The sequence below is a fragment of the Theobroma cacao genome, chromosome 2 (assembly GCF_053813885.1).
Source record: "Theobroma cacao isolate CCN51 chromosome 2, ASM5381388v1, whole genome shotgun sequence".
NCBI classification, from domain to species: domain Eukaryota; kingdom Viridiplantae; phylum Streptophyta; class Magnoliopsida; order Malvales; family Malvaceae; genus Theobroma; species Theobroma cacao.
The window spans coordinates 31,959,486-31,974,550 of NC_142640.1; the positions used below are offsets into that span (position 1 = coordinate 31,959,486).

At 31.7% G+C, this 15,065-nt stretch overlaps 1 protein-coding gene across 1 annotated transcript; it reads right to left on the reverse strand.

The window, feature by feature from the left end:
• Positions 1-11,255: 11,255 nt before the first annotated feature.
• Positions 11,256-11,663, reverse strand: LOC148764164 (uncharacterized). Its single transcript, XM_088803547.1, has one exon. It carries the CDS (start codon positions 11,661-11,663, stop codon positions 11,256-11,258), a length of 408 nt encoding a protein of 135 aa, XP_088659673.1.
• Between the last annotated feature and the right edge of the window lie 3,402 nt (positions 11,664-15,065).

The window sequence follows — 15,065 nt, forward strand, 5'->3', positions numbered from 1 at the left end:
AGTGGACAAAGTTGGTTGGAGATAATATCAGTAAGTGGCTACTTTTGCAATATTTCACTTACAATCTTCACTTAATTTTAAGTATATAGATATATATATATATATGTATTATTAGCAGTTTTACAAATAAGGATAAGGTTAAGTAGCATAAAATAAAAGAAAGATTAATATAAAAACATGTATTCATGTTGGATCGCAACATGTTATTCTTTTACCTTAATATAAATATTTAAGTATTTGATTCAACGGTACATACATGCATGCCATCTGTACAAATACAAATTTTTAAACTCTACACAAATAAAAGACTACTGTTAATTATTTTCATGTTAGTAAATGAAATGATTGGTATAAATTTGGGGAGTAAATGAGCCAAGAAAGTGGAAAGATCATTATTCTTGTCATCAGTTAAGCAAATTAATGAGGGAGTGAATGGACTTGATCTGATACTGGACAGAAACCAAGCAAAGGTGAAACGGATATACATTATTCTAAGGTTTAATGTTGAATTTTTCAATTCTACTTCACTTGCGTTAATTTTGTCAATATACATTTATTTTAGATAAAATTTAATCGGGAAGAAATATTTCATGAAATATTTTATTTTTGTAGTTTAAAAAAGTTTAGACAAATAGTGACTATGACATGAAAGTTCATATTGGACAAAAATTTACACATGACAATTATTTGCACACTATTTGCTTCAAATTTTTAGATTGTCAAGTCATTCTCTTTTCATTTTTTTTTATTGCAAGCTCATTAAAAAAATCCTAGTTTAGAGTTATGTGACTTGACATTTACTAACCCTTTCATTTTTTTTTCAATTCGAGTTAAAATAAAAGTATAATGACAAAGATTTACCTCAATGAAAGTATAATAATGAAATTTATAAAGTGATAAATTTGATATTTATTCTTATTACAAAGACTAAATTTGAAGAGTAGAAGAAGATTTGTTATGATGAAATGGGAAGTTAGTGCAAGAACATCTTCCAAGTGATGAGGTCGCCAAGGATAAGGTTTAAGTTTTTTAGTTTCCGTTTGAGGGCGTTTCTGCTACTTGCTTTTTGTTTTTGGAAGCCAAAAAACACTTTTGAATATGGAAGCAAATAAAAATTTTGGATTATACACAAAATATGTAATTTTTTTAGATGACAAATATGTAATTTTTTTTATATAGATTAATAATGTTATATAATTAAGTAGTATTAAAGTTTCAATTAACTATGACGTTAATTTTTTGTTTTTATTTTTACTTTTGGTTTATAACAATTCTTCAAAAGGAAAAATAAAATAACAAAAAGAAAGTAGCGAAAAGCATATGATATTGTTTTTACCTTTCGCTTTCTCTGTAACATTTCTTCAAAAGAAAAAAGGTAAATAGTAATAGCATATAACAAAATTATCAACCGAAAGGATATATAAACAAAGAAAAAAAATCATGATGTTGACCATATAGGCCAAAATTGTTGTTCTCTAGATAATCACACACATACACACATATATATATGTCATGACCTGTGAATTTGAAAACACGTTTATTTGAAATAAAAGAAGAGTCGTCATCACTTTTTTTTTTTGTACATGTGATCGGTCATCTATTTGAATATATTTTTTTGATGAGATTTTAAGTTTATTTAAAAAATAAGTTCTAGCTTACGAAACAATTTTACGATTTGTGAGTATGGTTACGCATAGAGAAGATATTAATTAATGGGTTTAACTATGGACGACATGCGCAAAATACGCAATAGAAAGAAAATTAAAACTTTATAACTAAACAACCAAAACATGCTTCTACCCATAGATCACCTTGGTGATAATTAACACATAAAAGCATAAAATAAATTATTATTCAAAAAGTTACTTTGCCAAGAATTTCGCAATCACAATGTCATTTCCCGAAACAATCCCACGAACACCACAAAGAGCAAAAACCTAGCTAATCAAGTGCTTGGCCTCCAACGGTAGTACACACGATTGCACATGAACCTTCAATAAAGGAAGGAGTTTTTAACTATATTTTGTGCTAACAAAGACGACAACAATTGTCTTTTCTTTTCTTTTTTACAATCTTAACCGAACCTCTATTGAAAATTACTTATTTTCTCTTTCACACAAAGAGAGTGGTGGCAAAGAGAGAAAAGGCTTTTCTTTTTCTAACAAAAACTAGGGTTTCTTCAATTTTGAAAAACTCTCATATAGAAAATAATTAAAATGTGACTTCTATAGTTAGGTTAAAATAATTTTAATTTTGCAATTAAGCCATCAATATTATAACACATTATAATATTGGGCTCATTACTTAATTAAACTCTTTTAATTAAGTCCTTAGAAATTAAAACCAAAATTAATTTTCTTTATATTTTACAATCAAGGTCTTATAATTATAACAATTTATAATTATGTCTAAAACTTAATTAAACCCTTTTAATTAAATTTACAGAAATTAATTACTTAGCATGTGATTTAAGTCTAACTTAAATCATCACTCTCCAATTTAATTCAAATGCAATCATTATGTGTGACCCATTAGGTTCCTAACATGTTGGCAATGGAATTGATTAATGACTTAATTGATTAATATAAATTTCAATCAATTAATTTATAATCAATTTCATAGACCAAGATTGGTATCTAGCAATGCATCTTGGCCACCCAATTATTAAGAGAGTCAAAGGGTTCTTTAACAACCTTTCAATATACAATCTATCAATGTAATTCATTCCCTCATCATATATCTCGGAGATGATAAGAGCTTGGTACAATGTCTACTCTTATTGACCTTCATATTCATTCTCGCAGTTATAGCATTAGCTTTATAAAGAGTTATGAAACCTTTTTCATAATCTCCATGTCGCCTTGGCTTAAGATTTCAATAAGCTAATGTTAACCAAGAACTGATATGATATGTCCTCTAAAACACTTGAGGTGATGATTTCTATTTTGACCACTGATATGCCTTCACATGCTTCATACTATACCTAAATGTTGGTCTCGTTGGAGTGCTAGAGGGTGGTGAATAACACTAAAATTTTTTTGTTTAACCCTTTAGAGCTTGAAGAGCACTTAATCAACTAAATTAAGGGAAAAACTAGAACTTGTTAAAATTACAAGACACCAAGTAAGGAAGGGTAAAGAGAGATGGAGAATGCAGGAGTATTTATATTGGTTTGGTCCCTTTGACCTATATCCATTATCTTGATCTCCCAATCATGAATTTTCAACCCAATTTCACTAATTAGTGGAATTAATAGCTTCCACCAAGCTTTTACAAGGTGAGCTTTTAATCCAAGCTCTAATCCCTTACAACAAGCTTTAGAGTGCTTCCCACACTCTAATTTCTCATGAAAAAGAAGAAAAAGAAGTGCAACTAAGTTCCTCTACAATTCTGGACAGATTATAATTAAGCTCAATTTTTTGTGGTTTGAAATAAAGAACAAGTGCTTTTTGTGAAGAATATTTGGCGTTTTGCTCAAAGTAGCTCGTTTCGCTTCAAATCTTTAACTCTTTATTTCTTTGATCATTATAGCTTCCTTTTATACCTGGAAAGTCAGATTTTTTTGTTAGAAATAGTTTCTAGCCGTTAAAAACAACTCTGATGCACTTCTAGCCATTATTTTCTTCTTTAGCATTTAAATTCAAACAAGCAGACAAACTTTAGCAAACCGGTTACAGGCAGCTCTAACTGATTACAACTTCTCTGCCTTGCACTATCCTACTGCTGCGTTCTCTACTTTAACAGATTACAGAAGGCTTTGACCGATTAAGAGTTTTCTGTATTAAGACTTCTCTTCTTCAGCAGATTTCCTCTAACTGGTTATGGCAAGCTTTAACCGATTATAAATTTTCTGTTTTCACTTCTCTTCACAATAATCTTCCTCTAATTGGTTAGCTCAATGATTGAAGCTTTTCTTCCTTCAACCATAACTGATTAAAATCACCTTTAATCAGCTGGAATATATTCGAATTTTGAACTTCTCCATTTTGGCTCCCTTCAATGGTTAACTATATTTTTAAACTTGTTTTTGGCACTTGAAGATACTAGGACCTTATGTTCGAACTGATTAACCAGACCTTTTAACCGATTAGAATAGTTCTGTTTTGCTTCAACTTATCACACAAGCATGCCTTAGCTAATTAAGGTCCCTTGATAATCAGTTACTGAGGTACTGTTTTTGTTCATTACTTGTTCTTTCCTTTGTTGGCTCCATTAGTTTTTTATGGTAATAAAACATTCCTATTTGTTTGTGTCTAATACCTTTACTTGAGTGTGTAGAAAATTAATATATGAAATTAATTAATTGACTTTTTAAAGAGTATTTTTGAAAGAAAAAGAGGGTTAAAATCAACAAGATGTAACTAAATAACAAGGAGGAAGCTTATTGGTGAAACAAGGAAGAACATTGGTTGACCAAATTTCAAATTGGAGAAATGGCAGGTTGAAGAGTTTGAGAAACAGAACCAACTTAGTCAACCAAGTCAGTCGACTAAGTGCTCTTTGCCAAAATCTGCAAACTAGAAACAGAACCAACTTAGTCAACCAAGTTAATCGATTAAGAGGCCTCTATCTGCAATTTGAACCAGAGCACTACAAGACAGATTAACAGTTAGAACTCATTCTCAACTGTTTTTAACGGCCATAAACTGTCAAACTGCCATCAGAGTTGCATCTCCAAGTATAAAAGTGTCTTCCAACAATGAGAAACAAGTTTTTTGAAGCCTTGAATGAGATTTGAGCTATAAAAAGTAGAAAAAACCAGAAAAGCTTCACTGCACCTTATTGCACTTAAACGCCAATCTTTATAATAGAGTTCAACACTTCATCTTGTACCATCTAGATCAAAGTAAGTGATCATAGGTATTTTTGTCACGACCCGAAACCTCCCTCGGGCCTATGACAACCGTCGCGACTTTCCGATTGACACTCATTACTCGAAATGCCAACAAGAACCCCGTAAGGCTTACATATCAGTTTCTTTCCTTTCCTGTGAGCAATCGTTGTTAAACATTCCATTTAAAACAATTACCGGTCATTTTCAGCTCAAATAAATTCAAAGAATTTTTTTTAAAAGGATTTATAGACAAATATCACTATTCAAAATATTGATTAAAATATAGCATTTTTATATAAAACAATATTTATAGAAACACGTGTAAGAAATCTTTTGTAATGTGTAAGTAAAATACATTCATACATACAAAAATTTACTAAGTTATAATGTACAATAATGGTTACAATGACAAGTGGCCCAAAATACACCTAGTGTTGGTGCTAGAAACCTACTGTCTGTGTGGTAGAGATGTCAACTGGAATCCTCTACAAAATAGGGTATCTACAAGCTACCACTGACCTGAAATGTTTGGAAATGAGGTGGGTGAGATTTTGCAATCCCAATGAGTAAACAGACATTATCATAAATATCTAAAGGCGAGTAACAGGAAAGCAAGTTTAAACAACAAATCACAAACCATTTCATAATGTTTTCAATTTATTTCTTAAACCATAAAATATTTGTAATTTACCAAAATAGTTGTTAAGGCTTATGTCTTTTATAAAAGAAAACAAGGCTCAAGCCAAAACTAATCCTCGGGGATACCTTGGCCGAGGTATCTAACCGAGTCCGCCAAGGTTGTTATAACATTTACATGTGAAACACATTTTTATTTTTAAAACAAGCCGTTCCTTGGCGTTGGCCGAGTTACATATTCACGTGGGGGTTCGACGTGAAGTGAGCTCTAATACTACCTCGGAAGTTACCCTCCTCGCCTCTACAACCGGAGTAACTATATAACCGAGTTTACCGTGCCCCTCTAATAGGCAATCCATGAAAACCCGTCACTGCAGTGACTAAACCTATCAATTTTAATAAAATTTCGACAGTATAACGTGGCTTTTATTTATTTACCCAGTCTGCATAGTAAAAATAACTTTCATAAATTCCCAATGCAATTTATCAAATATAGCCACATATACTCATATTTCATAAGCTATTCATAGGAAAATATATATTTCAAAATAATTGGCAGCCTCTAATTACTCAATTTCATAATCAACACAATATATCTTTATTTGTCACATTTATTTGTAAAACATCAAAAATCTCGTTTTAATATCGTTTTCATTTCATAAAATACATAAAGAGCATTTAAAAATAAACTCTAGATAATTTACAATAATAATAAGTTTACTCACCATTTGTACAAACTAATTACTTTTTAGGTGCCCCGATAACTACTCATCGGGTACGATTTCCTTACCTTTACCGGAAGGCTCTCCTCCTAGACACATTGCACAAATTTACTCAATTCATCACATTAATGCTAAATCACTATATATTTGACTTAAATCCTATACTAATGCATGGTATGAAATACAATAGCCAAAAATGGCTTAAACGCGGTATTAACCTATTTTTGGCACTTTACCCGATAAATTACTAACGCGCTCCATTTTAGCTCTAAATTATCCCATTCTCTCTCCAACCTTTCTAACCATTAATTATCAGCCAATATTCCTCTAAAATCACCAAAATCAGCTCACTCTCTTCCTTGGAAAATTCAGCCAAAAATGGGACATTAACTCGGTAAATTTTCTACTTTGTTTTTCTATCACATTTAACCATTTTTCATCATTTTCTCTTCATTTCTCTTAGAATAAAAATCAGATCATCATCATTATAACTCATTGCAGATTCAGCCAAGGGTGGTATTGTGAAAATTTAATGCTTTCTTGCCCAATTTAATTTCTAAACACATTTAACTAACTAAAACTACCAATTTAACTAAAAATCAAAACCTAAAACACATTGAGCTGGACTTAAAGAAGACATGTTCAAAAGCTCAACTCAAGAAGAAATAGCCTTGGTACTTGGACAGTGGCTGTTCACGGCACATGACAGGACATGAAATGCTGTTTGCTCAGCTGAATAAGAGAAAGGGAGGAACCGTATCCTTTGGAGATGATTCAAAAGGAAGAATTCATGGTATAAGTACGGTTGGTAATAATTCCTAAATTCAAATTAGTCATGTGTTGCTGGTTAAAGGCTTAAAGCATAATTTACTAAGTATTAGTCAATTATGTGATAAAGGATTTAGAAGTTCATTGGTTCTTCCGTGTGATCAAGTGTTGAGTTGAGAATGAATTTCTTGGCTTGTGATAACCTTGGTGTTCTTTGAATGCTCTAAGGTGAACTTCATAATTTTAAAACCTATCTTGCAACTTCAACATCTCAAAGATAAATGTTAGAAGGATCATAAATAGAAGTCTTTCAAGCAAATTTAACAATCATATAATTAAGTCATTCAAGCTTGTAGACATTTGTTAAGCAAGTGAAAATTCAATGACTTCAAGAATTTACATAACTAAGATAAATAAGCTTGTTATCATGAAAGAACAAGTGTACAAGAGTTAAATCATTTTAAGGACTTGTCAAGAATTACTCAAATAATATTCAAGTAAATTAGGATCTTTTTGTCATAATCAAAACTATAATCATTTTAAAGCTAACAACTTTTCCTCTACGGCTTGTCCCTTTCCCTGTATTTAGTCAGTGAGATTTTTTACTCACACATTAGTTTCTTTTTTTTTTTTTTTGTAAATCAGTGATGAGCTTGATACCCTTGTCAGAAAGATGAAATTCCATTCTTCTTTGGTAGGTGTTTTAGCAACAATTTTAAAGCCTAGAGGGTTGGGTCATGTTTTGCTGATGAGTCAATCTTTATGTTACTATTATGTGATATTGGATATTTCTTATGAGCATGTAACCACAAGTGGCATTATGATTTTCATGTTTTAAATGTTTTAATAGTTAAATGTTTATGTTGGCTCGAGAGCCTTATTTGTGCTTAAGGTGCTTATATTTATAATGAGATAATTGCATGAGATATGAAAATCGGCTTCATTTTAAAGAGTTTTATTAGCGTTTCCATACGTTGTGATGTAGCATTCCACCACGTCGTGATGGCGCAATAGTTTTCATGATGATATCAATGATGATATGTATGAACAATGTGTAATTGATGAGTAAAAGGCTTGCTTGGGTCTAGTGAGCCATACCCAAATAGGTCTTTTCGTCGACCATAGCCCTTATAAACGATATGTGACATAAGTCCTTATGTTTATGCTTTTATTATATTGAGACATACGTTATGTAAATAAAATTGAGAATACTTATGTTCATTTACACATGTTATATGATACCCTTGTTGGGCACTGGAAGAGGTGCAAATGTTTATAATGTTATTGATTATAAGACCATGGTTGTTAAAGAGCATGAGAAATGTGTTGAACTATTTATGATGTGAATATGTTGATGCTTATAAATGAAAACATGCTATTTACGTATTTTTTAGGTAGTGTGAATGGCATGATATGGTGTTATACTAATAGCCACATGTGTATTTTGAATGCTTTCAGTTTATAAATGAGATGAATAAGGCTTGTTTGGGTTTAATGGGCTATACGCATATAGGCCCTTATGCCGATCATGACTCTTAAAATTTGGTCATGACACTTTGTATTTGGAGAAAGTCTCCAACCTTGTTTTGATAGGTCCCTTAAAGGCATTTGATAGGCACTTCCATACTTTTAGGTCCACTCTGCTATTTGTCTGTCTGTTTAATGTTTATACAAGTCAATTTATTTATCATTTGATGATTAGAACATTACTATATTAGCTACGAGATGGCATATGTCTGTATATTGTACCATGAGTGTACTTATTATTTGAATGAATTGAGCATAAGTTGTGCATCTGAACTTCTTGTCGAGGCATGGAGCATATTGAATGATTTCATTATATATATATATATTATGAACATCAGTTTGAGGCGAGTCCCCTTATTATTAATATCATGTTAGGTATTTTTGTTTATCCATTTATCAGATTTTGAGGCTTGCTTTGGCTTGGTGGGCTTGCTTACTTTGTCCTTGTGCTTGTCATGACTCGGATTCATGTCGTGGTAGAAGTAGATTAAAGATGAAAGAGAATAAGGCTAATTTAGTGAGGTTAATCAATTAACATGGATCAATTAATGCCATGAAAACAAAAACTAAAAGCTAGCCCAAAAAAAAGGCCAATCGACTAAATGTTCATGTCTAGAATCATTTCAAGACTTTAAAAGCCTAAAGTAGACTACTAAAATAAATCAAAGAACCTTGGTCATGAGATTAACATGAAGAATGGAGTTTAAGATTTCAACTAGTTAGTTGAACTAATAAAGAGGCTTAAGCAATTACCTAAGATGTCAAACAACTCTACAAGTCATGTAAATCTCAAGTGTGCTGCAATTTCTAACACATCCAATGGGCAAATTTGGCATGAAATGCTAGATTTTTTAAATGTACTAAGAGTTGAAGGGAAAGACTTCAAACCATCTAAAAAGATCATATTGAAAGGAATTTGCTTGCAAATTGTGAACAACTTATCTCTAGTTTATTTTTACTCTTTCTGCTTAGCTCTTATCTTTTAGAAAGAGAAATAATGTTGTAAAAGATGTGTTTTGATCAAGTTTCACATTTTGAAGTTGTTACCTTTGATTTATGAGAGTGTAATCACTCATTAGTTTTAAGTTGAGTGCCTAAAGCACATGTTAGGTATGTAAAACTTAAGATTTGATCTTGGGATAATTCACTTTGTAAAAACTTGATGAAAGCTTATTTCATTGGTTTGGTCAAGTTAGGTTTTCAATCCTCAACAAGGATTGTCAAGATAATGGATATACGCTAGAGAGGACCAAACGATTATAAATAGCTTTGTATTATCCATTTCTCCTAACTCTTCCTTTCTTGGTAAACTACTCTCTTATTATTCTCATTATTTCTTAAATCCTTTCTTGTATATGGTTATGAAGTTTCTAAAATTCCTTTGAGACCAACATTTTTAATGTTTTATTTTTTAAATTTGGCATTAAGTGCCTATTAGTGACACATGTCAATTGACATTTGTGAAAATTGAGTATGTGGATTTTTTTCCATTTTCTTTCTAATTTATTTCTTTTTCATTTATGTATTTATTTTCTCCCTTTTTCTCCCTCCTTCTCTCTCGCTAACTAGGGACTAATCATGACCGTAGATGGCTGAAATGCCCCAGTCGACAATAACTCGAGCTAGATCAGCCCTGTTGTTCATCTGATAGGGGGAAGAGATTAGGTTTCGTAGAAAACATGAAACCCTAATCTTTTTCCCCTTGTCAGATTGGTAGTATTATGGCCCAATTTGGCTCCAATTGTTGACTCAACATCAGCTACGCCCAAATCTGACCCTTTCGTCCTTGTAGGATGGCCCTTGGCAAGTTAGGGAAACCGAAAAAGGGAGAGAAAGAGAGGCGCAAAAAAGAGAAAATAGAAATAAAGAGACAAAAATATTGTACCATTAGCTAAAGTGCATTTCCCATTATTCACACTCCTCCGCCTACCTTCTCCCCATTTCAGCCTACCATCACCCTTTTTTTCATTATTATCTCGAATAAAATTTAGGCGAAGTCAAAGCCCACCTCCATCTTGTTGCTTCTCATTAATCCTCCTCAACCATTCGGAATTAACCCCCAAATACAACAAATTAATATAATCGTATATAATTTTGAATATTTATTTATTTTTATGCTTAATATTATTAATTATTACAAGTAACATGGCATTAAAATGTGTTCTACAATAGATATGGTAAATGGTACACCTATAAAACATTTACTAAATAAATATTGAAAAATTCAATTTTTGAAAAAATTTGAGACTTTTAAAAGAAAAAGAAAAACAAACTCAAACTAGTGTAGGGGCAAACTGGCTGACACCCCCTCCTAACAAAAGGGAGTGCACAAAGAGAGCTTTGTGCCTTTTCTTTTTTATGAGAGAGAAAGAGAAAAAGAGAGAGCTTGAACTATTCCAAGAATAGTTATGAGAGCGCTTTCATTTGTATATATTGATAATGTCAAAGAAACAAAGTCAGAATCTAGATTTCTTTAATCTCTTAACAAAAAAAAATTAAGTATTTTAAAATGTTACCTCGATAAATAAAATGGATTTTTTTTAAAAAAAAAAAATAGGCTTTGTTGTCATTGGAGGGCATGAATAATTGAACTTGGCATAATTTATATGAGTTTTATCACACAAAGTTTCGGAAATTAAAATAATGTTGGAGAGCATACAACCTATTTAACAAGGTCCACACCAAATATGAATGGGATACATAGAAAGGCAGAAGAACACAGAAAGATAATGAAAAATGATTGACAACAATTATATCACCCATTTGCTTCAAAGGGCTTTCAGCTCACGAGAAGCAGCTAACGTCTTATAGATTTCCAACACTAATTTGCTGTCGACTTCGTCACCACCTGAGACGATTGAAACATGCCGGTCTTTGGCAACCTTCTTCCCTCTAAACAAACCACCGTTGTTAGCCTTCCCCATGTTGTTCACTAATCGCATCATCATGTCAACATAAGCACCATGAAACTTGGTCAAAATTTTGATTGGCGAAACCATTTTCAGACTCGGCTTTGGGATTGTTTTCAATTCCCAAACCCGTCGAGTTGCAATATTCTCCAGCCTTGAAATTCTAAGCTTCCTCTTGCTTCTAGTTGCACCATGAAGTCTTTGGTATTTTCTCCTCCTCCAACCTCTTTTCAAGTTCTCACAACATGTGCTGCGCATAATCTCCATTTTGAACTGCAACCAAAAGAAGAAAAAGAGGTTTGCAAAGAGAAGGAGATCAAAGAGGCTTTATATAGGTGAAGATATGGTGCAATTCAAAAGGGTGTTGGAGTGAGAGAATAACCAAGAAGAAAACGGTATATATGTGCACAAGCACAGGACTAGCAAGTAATGGTCAACACTACAACATTCTGACCGAGCAAGGATTAACAAATAATAATAATAATAATAATCCAGTTGCATGGTTTTATTAGTGTTTTACTACTATTCGTTTATGTGTTGAGTCTAACCAATACTCATTCTAAGCTTCTCTAATTAGTTTAGCTGATTGCTGCTATTCTAGCTTATAGGAATTATTGTATCGTGCCAAGGATTGGGCGTTTATGTATTCTTTTAATGTATCGGGACTCGTTCATGTGCTGATTAAGAAATTTGGCTAACGATTAGAAAAATTATAATTGCCGAACTTAATTGAAAAGGTCAATATTTAACACTTGTATCATGATTATAACTTAAGTCGCGGTTCACTAAGGTTCCTCTACACCGTCTGAATCAACTTTCTCTAATTTTCATGTAATCCAAAAAAAAAAAGAAAAAGCTTTTCATGTTAGCGATAAATCTTTTTCCTAAAGTTTTAGTTTTTATAGATTCTTCAAAAAGTGCACACATTAGTAATTGTCAACATTTGAAAGCCTTGACTTAAGCAAAAATTTATATATTCTCATCTAGTAATGTCGAAAAAATAAATAAAAACAATGTGAAATACATAACAAAGTGTATCTTGGTCACTACCTCACGAGTTTGGTCACGGTATTTTATAGTATGGAAAACCATGTATTGATATGCTCGAAGCCCTAGCACAAGGAGTTTACATAAATGCTATAACAAATGAAAATATATAGAATATTCATAGATTCATTAGTTCCTTCATGTTATTAAAAATCATCAGTAATTCTTGTTTGATTTTCGTTAAGATTTTGGTCAATCCAGTTCTCTTTGATTTTGTATAAAAGCCAATTCATCAATTAGAATCATCAGAGCTGTATTTTACAGTGAATATGAAGTGTTGAACTTCGTTATGAAAATGTTATGTCTTAAAACATATTATGAACATTTTAACAGCATCTGATCTGTCTATGATTTTATAAGTCTCCTTTGAACTCTTGTGAAACTATTATTTTATAAAATAGACTTTTGAAGCACTTTTATTAACTTTTTGAAACATTTTAATAGAATTTGATATCCGAACCAAAAATGAAATCTGGTGCTGATATATGATTAGCTTTTGGGCAATTAGAATATGGTAAGTTATTGTTATATGAACGAATATGAAAAATGCCTTTTGACCTCTTGTGAAATATCAGTGAAGCCTATATTTGATGTGCCCTTTGGATTTGACCAATAAGAGTTTGACCCATCCGATTCATTAGCAGGAGTTTCGAGCCGTCTAGCGCATGGATGAGGAATATGTTATATAGACCTCTGGCTAGTTGGTAGTGCTTTTGATGGGAGTTTGATCCGTGGTAAGATTTATTTATATAAGAATCTATTTCTATATGAACAATAGAAACAATATTTGAATTTGTATATTAATAAGAAAACACTTAGAGATCTATTTTTGAACTTCTAAAAATATGAACTAGTGCATTTATTCTAAAGATTGTTGATATTTCAAATATGCATGTATTTTGCATCCTATATATGTTTTAAGTCTTGATTTCATAAGTTATGAGCTTTTTTTCTAATAGTCCTTTGGACCATTCAATAAGAGTTGTTTATAATCTTTAAAATACCGTATTCTAAAGTACTTGGACATGGGTCAAATTTGGTCTATTTTGCTTCTGCTCATAATATATGGGTGTCATTTCCTTAACTATGGTTAGTCTACTTGCTAAGCTTAGTGGCTCATTAAATTTTGTTTCTTTTTTTCAAATTAAGTTTAAGATCGGTTTGGATGCAAGTTTGAATGTTCAACAAGGGTTTGCAAGAAAGCAATATTAGATTAAAAAAGGGTTTTCCTTGAAGTTCTTGTAAAATTGAAGTTTAAGCTTTTGTTTAGAGCTGAAAAGGATCTTTAAACCTTGTGAATGTATGAACAGATCCTTTTAACAATAAGATGCTAATTTGGAATAATTGATACATCAAGGCATTTAATTTGGAATAAGTTGTGAGCTAAATCAAGAATGGATCCCTTGTTCCTTCTTGGTTCAAAATAACATTTCTAAGTGAAACATGTCATTAATTTCCAATGAAAGACATGTTCGGGGGCAAACCATTGAGATATACTTTCAACATAGCCAAATTAATCATTTAAATTTATTGTCATGGTTAAGATGTAAGAGCGATTATGCAATTAATTTGCATATATGTTGAGATATACTTTCAACTAAAATTTTGATTATATAACATGAATTTAAACTAAAAAATTTAAGATTTTTGTTAAATATATTTTAACCAAGTTTATTTGTTGGGTGAGTTTTAATTTAAGGACAAATTAAGTCATTTGGTACAAATTGAATATAATTTTAATCAGGATTGGGGAGCATCTTAAGGTGTAAGGGTTCTTGCAAGCTTAGAAGGTTTCATGATTGGAACGTCTTGTAAGGTTAAAAGGTGTAAGAATTATAAACCTTGCAAGGTTAGAAGGTTTCAATAATGGAAAGTATTGTAAGGTTAAAAGAGTCAGAACTGTAAAGCTTGTAAGGTTTCAAGGTTTCAAGATCGGAAAGTATTGTAAGGTTAAAAGGTTTTAAGATTGGAAAGCATTGTAAGGTTCAAAGGTGTCGGGATTGGAAAACGTGTGAGGTTAGAAGGTTTCAAGATCGGAAAGCATTGAAAGGTTAAAACTTCAAAGCTTTCAAGATTGGGAAGCTTGTAAGGTTAGAAGGTTTCAAGATTGGAAAGCATTGTAAGCTTAAAAGGTCACTGGGTTTGAGAACTTGTAAAGTTACAAGGTTTCAAGATGGGAAACTATTGTAAGATTAAAAAGTTTCAAGATTTGGAAAATTATAAGGTTATAAGATTTCAAGAATGAAAGGTATTTGTAAGTTTAAAATGTTGGGAAAGGGGTTTAATCATGCCATATCAACAGTTGAAACAAAAATAAAATAATCATGAATATAAGAACGTAGCAAAATTGAAACTAGGAACCAACTCTCCTCCCAAGGTCACTTTCATTGAATTTTGGATGATATACGATATAATATGTTGAAGGTATGATCCGATCATTACCTTAGGGATGAAGACAAGCTGGATTTCTTGTTCTAATAACACCAATTAGCGTTTAGAAAGTCTTCTCACTGAGCTTAGTTGTTGCAAATCAAAGTTGTCCAAATGCACAGGCTCTAATGATCGCCCACACGATGATTTTGAGAATCCCTACGTTAGGGTGGGATTGCTAAGCCATTTAAT